General features: G+C 36.2%; 1 protein-coding gene and 1 long non-coding RNA gene across 2 annotated transcripts in view; both read left to right on the top strand.

Moving 5' to 3' along the window:
- Positions 1-4,248, top strand: part of LOC107686855 (adhesion G-protein coupled receptor G5-like) — an 8,375-nt gene extending 4,127 nt beyond the window's left edge. Inside the window, 4 exon segments of the mRNA XM_016484008.1 lie at positions 3,185-3,244; positions 3,247-3,292; positions 3,711-3,988; positions 4,133-4,248. Of these exon segments, the coding sequence (XP_016339494.1) occupies positions 3,185-3,244; positions 3,247-3,292; positions 3,711-3,988; positions 4,133-4,248 (500 nt within the window).
- A 4,841-nt stretch (positions 4,249-9,089) lies between these two features.
- The window catches only part of LOC107686868 (uncharacterized), a 2,483-nt gene continuing 1,153 nt past the window's right edge, over positions 9,090-10,419 (top strand). The window contains exons 1-2 of the long non-coding RNA XR_001634073.1: positions 9,090-9,179; positions 9,387-9,468. This is a non-coding gene — a long non-coding RNA (uncharacterized LOC107686868). The remainder of the gene's footprint in view (positions 9,180-9,386; positions 9,469-10,419) is intronic.

Below are 10,419 nucleotides of genomic sequence, written 5' to 3'. Positions count from 1 at the left end.
TCAGAATAGTCCATCTGCCATCAGTGGTTCAACCGTAACGTTATGAAGCGACGAGAATACTTTTTGTACGCGAAGAAAACAAAAATAACGACTTTATTCAACAATTCGTCTCCTCTGTGTCTGGCAGATGGACTATTCTGACGATGTCTTTCATACTTTTCTGGACCTTGACAGTGTAATTTACTTGGCAGTCAATGGGACAGTCACAAGCCTCCCGGTTTTCATCCAAAATATCTTAAATTGTGTTCCGAAGACGAACGAAGCTTTTAGGGGTTTGGAACGACATGGGGGTAAGTGATTAATGACAAAATTTTCATTTTGGGGTGGAGTATCCCTTTAAGGTGATGTTGCCAATGACCTTTGTATGGTGTTTCCAACAATGCAACACATCATCAGTTGTGTACCCCAGCCTCATTGGGGGTTTCGGCCCTTTATCACAAGACACCCTCAGCCGAGGCAGGCCCACCACAGGCTGATCAGACCCGGGTGTGTGTCACTTTGTTACATGGTCATTTGGCAGCCCACACTGTGTCCATCCACTTCAGCCACAGCCAGTGGCTGCTTCTTTCAGCGACAGTGGCCAGTTCCCTGACTATCCTCCGCTGGACCTGTCCTCTGATGCCCAACTCCTTCAGCAGCTTTATTGTAAAACTAGCCACAAAGCCCCTGCAGCCCACTTCAACCGGGTATACTTTCACTGTCCAGCCCCGCTCCTCTGCCTCAGCTGCCAAGTTGGCATATCGCAGCTTCTTCCTTTCAAAGGCCTCATTAATGGTCTCTTCCCAAGGGACTGTCAGTTTGACTATTGTGAAGATCCTATTGGAGTTGGACCAGAGAACCAGGTCTGGGTGCAGATTGGTGACTGCAATTTCAAATGGGAAAGTGAGTCTGTGTATTAAGTCAACTCGCATTTCCCAGTCCCTGGATATATTCAGCTGCCCTGCGTCAGGAGACAGGCACTTAGCCTGCTTTTTCTCCCCTTCCCTAACAAAGGACTGCCTTTTTGGTAAGGTATTCTTGGCATTTTTGGGGATGGCGTTTGTTGACACTCTCTTGGTCTCTATTGCTGCCACCAAGCACTTCAGTGCTTGATTGTGGTGCCATGTGTACCTTCCCTGTGTCAGGCTGGTCTTACAACCCACCAGGATATGTCTGAGGTTTGCCGGGGCTGCACACAGGTGGCAGGCTGGGTCTTGTCCACACCATACCTGCAAGTTTGTTGGAGAGGGCAGCACATCATATGTGTCTATCACGATAAAACTTAACCTGTTAGTTAACATAACATACATAACTCTTAAAATGTAATCAAATTACTGATTACTCCCTTTAAAAGTAACCACGTTACTGTTCTGATTACTTCATTTCAAAAGTAATTAGTAATTAGTTACATTACTAGTTACGTTACTTTTTTCTCCATTAAATTTATGAAATCCCAGCATACACACTCCCGATAGATATTTCGATTTTGCGGGAGTCCCGTGAATCATTTTATTCTCCCGCACACACACGAGTGTCTACCCGCCCGCACCAGCACTCGCACATCTTGTCCAGCGCCGCACTCTGTTGCGTCGGGTCTCGCGGGAGCAGGTCTCTAATCCACTGACAGTGCGTGTGCTACATCCTTTTTACAATCTCTAGATTATAAAACACTGCATTCTGTCAGCAATGTAACGCGGCAGTAACGTATAGAGACCTCGGCTTGTAACTATACTCTAATTACTATTTTGAAAATTATAACGCATTAAATTACTCCGTTACTAAAAAAGTAATCAAATTACAGTAACGCATTACTAAGTCATGCATTACTGCCCAACACTGGATATGAACTCACAGTTTCGTGAAAAAGGTTAGAAATGTGAGATAAAAAGTAACAATTACAGTGCGTTTTTAATACATTTTTATTTCTGTCATGTGTACTGCGACAGTATTGTGTTTCGTTAGCAGAAAAAAACAGAATTGCAAGATGTAAAAAGTCAGAATTGAAAGGTGTAAACTCACAATTACAAGTTTATAACTTGCAACTGTGAGATATAAAGTCATTATCTTGAGAAAAAAATTTAAATTGTAAGATTAAAAAGTTACAGCTACATTTTCTATATTTTTGTTCAATGGCAGAAATAATCTTCCATAGAAAACTGCTATAAAATCAAAGACACATCTAAACTTGTGTTCCAAATTTGAGGTTGATATCTCAGATAATTAACTTTCAGTAAGATTTTGTTTGGGTGTAGTACCAAACTTTCCACTAGATGACCTCTACAAAGTCCAGACTCCAATAGTGATCCATAAGGACGCCCTATGTGGTTTAAACAAGAGAACCATGTATTTCCATACTATTCACAGTATTTATGAAGCTGGTAAAGAACATGAAAGCAACTGGACATTCGTTAGTTTGTGTTGAAGATATGATGCGTCATAAATGGAGATTCTGCCTATATTTCTTTGTTTTGTTTTTTTTGTTTTTTTGTTGACAGTTTTAGATACAAAACTAGAATGAATGTCATCTTTGAACTCTTGGCATGCAAACTAACTTTGCATGATTTTACATGTATATCTCTGTAACAAAGGTCGTAGATCGGGAAGAAGGAGGCGGGAATCGGTGAACGTTTAAACAAAACTTGAATAATAAAATAAACACAAAACTTAAAATAGCGCGACAGCCCCTCACGGACGACTGCCGCGCACAAACAGAACCAAAACAACAATAATAAAGTCCGGGCCTGGTCCTCTCTCATCCTGCACTGTCGTCACTCCTCCTTTTATCCTTCCGGAGCTCCTCCGTGGGACTCGAGACTGGTGAGTGGCGCAGGTGTCGTGCATTATCACTTACTCCACCGGCCTCGCTCCGTTCCCACGGCTCTCGGCCCTGCCCCACTCGTCACAATCTCTATTTCATAATTAAAGGGATAGTTCACCAAACATCAAATTTTCATTTTTGGGTGAACTATCCCTTTAAGGTCCGAACTTGCTTTATAACTCTGATACGTTCTTCCTATATCATGTCTTTTGAAACTCAGAAAATGACCAAATTTGAAAAAAAGGGTTAACAGGGTTAACAATGACAGTTTACATGTTAAGTATTACAAAATATAGGCTCAAAAAAGAGACAAAGAGATACTAGAAACATAAGAAATGATGATTAAAGTGTAGATTTGCTCATCCTGCAGTCCTTTCCTCTTAACAGGAGTCCCTGCTGTTCTTGTTGGAAGTTTGCTGTCAGTTCAGCAACTCACCGATCCATTCTATGATCCATAAATGTGACCTTATCAAATTCAAATGCAACAAATCCAGTGTGAGTCCTCATATTATAACTTCAAGGGATAGTTCACCCAAAAATGACAATTTTATGTTTATCTGCTTACCCCCAGGGCATCCAAGATGTAGGGGACTTTATTTCTTCAGTAGAACACAAACGCTCACTTCAGTAGAACACAAAATGCGCTCACTTTCCTGAGCGCCTTCGCGTCTTCTTCTTCAGCCTGCGCGTGAGGCGTCTTCTTCTTCTTGCTTTACGGCGGATCGCAGACTTATAAGTGCATTACCGCCACCTATCTCTCAAATGGACCATTGACACTCCCAATTGAGATTGTAGATAGAGTGTCAATGGTCCATTTGAAAGATAGGGAGCAACTATCCCTTGAACCTTTTCATTTTTACCTTGCTTTTAGCTCTTCTTTAACTTTCAGCATTGTTTATTATATGTTGTACAGTTGCTGGATCACAGAGCCTCTCATCCTGTATAGTGTGAACCTTTCCTACTTCACCATCATATTCCTGTTCAACACAATAGTTCTAATCACAGTGTCCAGACAGATCTTTAAGCTAAAGAAATTGGACCACAAGCATAAGAAAATACCAGTGAAGGATGCCAGCACAGTGCTGGGCCTCATGTGTCTGCTGGGTACATCATGGGGTTTGGTTTTTCTTGGCTCTGGATATACCAGCTACCCAATACTCTACGTATTCTGCATTTCAAACACAATGCAAGGTAGGTTTACTCTTAGACACAGAATCATACTGGAGGTAAAAAAAAAAAAAGAGAGAGACAGAGAGAGAGAGAAAATATGCCTGAATGCACTGTTGTATAATATGATAATACAGTTGCTTTGCCCATCAAATTTATTGTTGACAGGGTTTTCTATCTTTCTGTGGATGTGTCGGAAAGCAAGGCCAGACAAACAGAAAGAAGCTCATTCCAAGTCTTTATCCACTGTGGATACCTTCATCATTGAAAAACAAAAGGAATAGCCTATGCCTAACATTTATCAACCAAAATGACCAAAGCTCATTAAATGGCATGTGTTTAAACTGTTTTATGGTTTCAGATTAATGTTCTCAATATTTTATTTATTTATTTATTTTTTATTTTTTATTCATATTCCATACGGTGCCTCTAGAGGAGAAACAATTCCACACTCTGGCTGTGTCTGAAATCGCCTCTACACCCTTATCCACCTCATTTTGCGATGCAGAAGTAAGCTGTTTTCTTTTAATGTGCGATTCATTAGCTGCTATAGGTAAATAACTAGAAGAATAACAAGTGCAGTAAACAGTAAATCCATTTCCACAACAAACCAGTATGTTTATGATTTTGACAATGAATTAAAATAATATATCAAATGCCAGTTTGCGATATAAAGCAGCATAACGGACTGCTTTTGTAGGGGTAAAATAACTGGGAGTGAATAACAACGGAAGCCTCACAAATTCAGGTTAGAAATGACCGCACCCGCTCTTATGATAAAACTACGGTGAATACAGTGTGCCATTTCAAGGGGACAGCCATTTGTAGTGGTTTCTGAAACCACAGTGCTCATTCAATCCCAAAACGCACCACAATACCAAGTGTACCACCAATATACACTCAATGGCTAGAGAATACATGTAATGCGCTGGGAAGGCCCCAATATATTTCAAGTGAAATCAAACTCCTGTCACATCATTTCAAACAAAATAAAACGTCCAAATACTGTTTTTCACATACTATATAGTACATACTACATATTTGAATGCAACGTCACTGTCTGAATTCACCACTCATTTTCATTTACTCACTGGACTAATGTTGGGAATAGTGAATCAGGGTATGGGGCGATTTTGGATACTTTGCTATCATTTCCTTTGTTCCAAATCTGTGTGACTTACTTTCTCCTGCAGAACACAAATGATAATATTTTTTGAACAATTATCAGACAACTGTTTTGTCTATACAATATAAAAATTAGTGGGGTTCAAAAATAACATTTCAATCTCGAACTTTAGAGACTTTCACTATATTCACTGTACAGATGTGCAATGCTAAGTATTTCCCTTATGCTATTCGTAGTAAATAAGAAGACTGGTAATAACCTACCGTTTTTCTATACTGTACATTTATTTAAATTGCATGTTTCATTGAGTGTTTGATTTAAAAATAATGGATTCTAATACAAAATTGTAAATGCACTGTTTTTATTTAAATTTAGCAATAAAGCCAAGTTTAAAATGCTGAGTTGATGTGTGGGTCTGTTGAGTCCAGTAGCAACACAAAAATATTGCCAGTACATATTAACTAGTGATCCTGTAGCTCAAACAGTGCAACATGGCACTAGCAATGGCATCAACATGGGTTTGATTCCAGCCAATGCATAAACTGATTAAATGTATACCACTGATGCAATTTAAGTTGCTTTGTACAATATAGCTACAATATAAAATGCATTCATAAACTATTCAGACCCCTTCATTTTTTAAACACATTTTCTTATGATGCCTAATGCTAAAATGTTTCAAAGTAGAATTTTTGTTTGTTTGTTTCAGTCTATACTCCATACCGCATTATAGGGAAAGGAGTGTAGAATGATGATGATTGGTGATGAAAATAACTAATTTTAGCATGAAGCTGCAAAAAGTGAAAAAATCAAGGGGTCTGATTATATTCTTGGCACAAGCTATAGCACAATACAGTGTTCTGTGGTTAATTTTTAATTTCGTGACATGATTTTAAAACTGTAGGTACACAAGAAACATGTCTACCACATTTAAGCAGGTTTGGGTAAAACTGCAACTGTTGAGAAGTACCTCAAGATCATCCGTCCTCTAACTGCTTGACATGTCTGCTGCGTCTGACACTGCATTCGACAGATATGTTAGTATGCCAATGTAAAACTTTTAGTTCAGAATATTTGCATACAAGGAAAACGAGCAGAGAGATATTTAAATGTCAAAACACCAAAATGCAAACAGTCATGACAGAGATGATGTTATTCAATTTCTTAATCAAACTGTACTATACTCCTGAGACCCTGCATCCTCATATAAGGACGTTATATTTTAGTGGATTTCTCTGAGACTATACATGCCACAGTTTTAAGTCTAGATGTCCTGTACAGAGCACATTCAGGGCTTTTCAGAGATACTAAATGTTTGGATGTTTCACCATGACCACTCCCTCTCCTTGGTCTTCAAATATGTCTAATATTAATTTAGTGACACTCTTATGGAAATATGATCATATTTTGTAATTATCATTTAAATCTGACTAATTTTTAAACTGTGTGTCATAAATCAACATCTCAGGAAAATGTTATGGGGTTTCAAATCAAAATATGACTTTCTGTTACGAAACAGGACGTTGATTTCATACATGTCCTCATATGAGGACACCGGGACTAAAAGCATATTTATTACGCATTTTGGGAGACACAACAAATGAATAGGGAAATAAAATATATTTCAATATTCCTATGAAATATTATATATTATTCTGAAAATCTTGTCAATTATTACACTTCTTTTTTCATTACATGTTGCCCCAAAAACACATTAATATGTAAATTAGATTTAGTTTATAGATACATTTTACATAATGAGAAAACCTGTTTATGGCCATTTTACACACATTTTGCATAAAGAAAAATGGTATATCAAATCATTCTGTTATAATATAGTTGAGAATTATCTTCATACAAAGTTTGGTTAAAAAAAAAAAAAATCCCGAAAACTAAAAATCTAGCATAGCGTTAGTTCTGGCAGGTCACGTTAGTCAAGCTCGCTTCAGCTGACTCCAGAACAGAACCATACCGCCAATCCAAACTGTATGCTAATTGTCAATCATCTTTAACGATAGTGGTCCTGACAGAAATGTATTGGCAATTTTTTTTATTTTTAAATCTGTTGTTTTTGCCTATGCATGTTCATTCATGTCTTTTTATTATTATTATTTTTTTTAATTGAGTCCCGATGTCCTCTATCAAGGACGTAGCATAACTTATGAATGAAATATATATATATATATATATATATATTTTATTGTTTTTACATTTTTTTAAATGCTCTAAACAATGTAATGACATGAAAAAATACTAATTTTTTTCCTAAAATGTTTTGCCGGGTCTCAAGAGGCTATGTTTGGACTCGTTGGATTTTGTGACACTTTTTGTTACATATCCCAACTAATGCAAAAAAAAATTGTATTTTGACTCTGAATAATGGAATTCACTGAATTTAACATCAGTCTTTTTTTTTTTTTTTTACTTCTTTTCCTAGATCACAGAACTTAAAATTACTTTTTGTGAGCTAGTTTGTGTTAAAATGTGAGAGATTAAACTCTTTTTTAGTACTAAACTTTTGTTAAATAATTTCCGTTGTTATTTTTTCCAAAGATATGTTACAATCAAATTGTGCACCCTAGAAGGTTAGCATAAATTCAACACAAAAAAAGTGAAACAAATGAGTGGAACACTGGCATGGACGGCGGCAATAATTGAATAATAGACGTCTTTAGTGTCATCTAGTGGCTGGTGAAGGGAGCCACATCTCCTTACATTGTCGAACATTGTTTGAAATGAACATGTTTCGTAACACTCCAAAGAGAAAGGAAAACTTGAAATCGCATCATATGACCCCTTTAAAACAGATCTCTTCAGATAATGTCATAGAGATTTCTGGGTTACCTCACTTGGCTCAGCAAGTAGAAAGCGTCACCTTACCAGCAGAAATAATATTATAGAATAAATATAACATCAAGCCATAAATACACAATATGTTCACATAAACGGAACATTTTCCTTAAAGGAACAGTTCACCCAAAAATGCTATGGAAAAAGCCATGTCTTATAGTTAATAGGTTTAAAATGTTCGTATTTTTCAGACCTACCGTTTCGTTTCGCATTCGTTTTTGATGAACTGGGGTCTTTATTACCGTCACGACTGGCATGTGTGTGGTTTTTTTGGGGTTTTTTTTTGGAGCATCATCATTTCAGGACCTATAATCACTTACAATACTGTATATAGACTCACAGAAATTGATTGTATTCAGTAGTGTTTATTTGAATAAGAAAGTCATACACGTCTGGGATGGCATTAGGAGTATTTTCATATCCAAATATCTACAGAAAAGAAAGCCATATTTGGAATGATACAAGGGTAGCCTACATAACAGTGTACATGACAGAATTATTTCCTATGAAACCAAAAGGCAGTAGGCAAATTCATTCAAATGTTGCCGTTAACAATTTGCATTGGATTCATTCTAATCAATAACTACCAACATATTTTTTCCTGGAAGAAAAAAAAATCTAATTATTTTTTGACCATCAAGATGGGATGCCGGAAAGATCACCTCCCATAACAATAAAAAATTACGCTGACTTTGGAACAGCATTCTTGTACTCTTACAATGACAGAAATAGTAAGACAAATATGCTAGCCTGAATTTAGCCCATATCTTAGTCTCAGACAGCACATCCTCGGGCCGCTCACAGTCTGTGTACTAAATGTTTAATGCATATTGCATACAAAACTGGAAGTACTGGAAGTCCTGTCTAAGTGGGTGTTTGTTAACCAGAATAACCTGCAGTTTGCAAACAACTGTAGGCAGTACAGTTTCACTGGAGGAAGTGTTATTATGGATTATTTGATTTGTTTTTTCCATACCTTTTGAACATCACAAGACGATAATTGAAGGACTCTAACACAGTCTATTCTAGTCAGTAAAAGTCCCAAACATCATAATATGGTCATGATCGTCATATACAAAGTGCTAACAAGGCTTGTCGTTGTGCTCTGCTGTCATTGGAGCTCACTGGATATATCTGAAGCCATAAAATGTGAGTATGGCTGATGATCAACTCTCCGTTTGAGTTCTGAATCTTCTGTACAGAGCTGTCACCACTTCAACCTGCTAGGAAAACAGAAAGGTAAGTACGTTCTTATAGGATCATTTTGGAGTGTTCTTATAATTAAGTTACTTAAAGAGATCAAAATTTCGTTAATATATTGTGTTGTATTAAAATAGTTGTAAACTGATTCATTTTGGGGTATTTTTCTAAATGAACAAAGATATTTGCAAAAAAAAAAATATTATTATTCATAAAAAATTTATTCTTACCTCCATAAATCCTAAGATGTCCCAGAAAGCTGAAGATATTATACTTCTTCTACTTCTGATCATGATTTATGGCCCGAATGGTGGAGAATGCAACCAGGGTAACTATTAAAACCACTTACCTTCTTGTAAAAAAATAAAATTGATATGAAATTGATTCCCATTGCTAGTTTAACTACAAACGATTTCTAAAGCTCAAAGAGGTAATAAATGGTTAAATCCCTCTTCCTGAAATAAGAAATACTTTATCTAAATTTCCGTGTATTCTGAATATGTACTTTGATACTTTGGTTTTGTTCTAATAAGGACAATATTTGCATACAATTTCCATGGACATTCCCATAAAGTAAATAGGTTGATATTTTTTTATAGATACTGGGGAGACCGGTCCTCAGGCTTCTGACTTCATTGAATAGTTCTTTTAGGTATAGCTTTAATTTTGAAACTCAATTTTTTTAATAGAGCCTGCCATTTAACAGTCTATTATGGGATTTTCATTTATATATATATATATATATATATATACTAGTATATAAGCATTATAAAAAAGGAACTAAAAGATTTTTATAAATATAATATAAATGTTTTATAAAATTGCATTCTGTAAAACTGTGACAACCTGTGACCTATTCCCATCCCATCCTGACATTTATGAGTGATACTCTTGTCCTTGCCAGTGTGATATACAGTGCGTGCATAATGATTAGGCAAGTCGATATTTTGCTTATATTTTTTTATCCATTTCCATTTATATCCAATTACGAACCACATTAATCGTAATAAATACTATTAATTTTGTATACAGTCATTTGGAAGTTATATAATTGTTAACAAGGGTTGAAAGTGAAAAATGTCTTATATTTAGATGTGCATAATTATTAAGTAAAATAGGCCAAAAAAAGAGAGAGTTAACACACTGAAAAGTCAAAATTGATTAAATGCCCATGAGAAGGATGCAATACTATAGAAATTGTTAAATTAAGGTCTGGCCATTGGATAAGAAATGCTCATTGGGACAGCAGGGTCACAAAAAAAAAAAAAAAAAAAAAGGG

The sequence above is a fragment of the Sinocyclocheilus anshuiensis genome, unplaced genomic scaffold, assembly GCF_001515605.1.
Source record: "Sinocyclocheilus anshuiensis isolate Anshui unplaced genomic scaffold, SAMN03320099.WGS_v1.1 scaffold773, whole genome shotgun sequence".
Classification (NCBI taxonomy): Eukaryota; Metazoa; Chordata; class Actinopteri; order Cypriniformes; family Cyprinidae; genus Sinocyclocheilus; species Sinocyclocheilus anshuiensis.
This window is presented reverse-complemented; position numbering and strand designations above follow the sequence as displayed.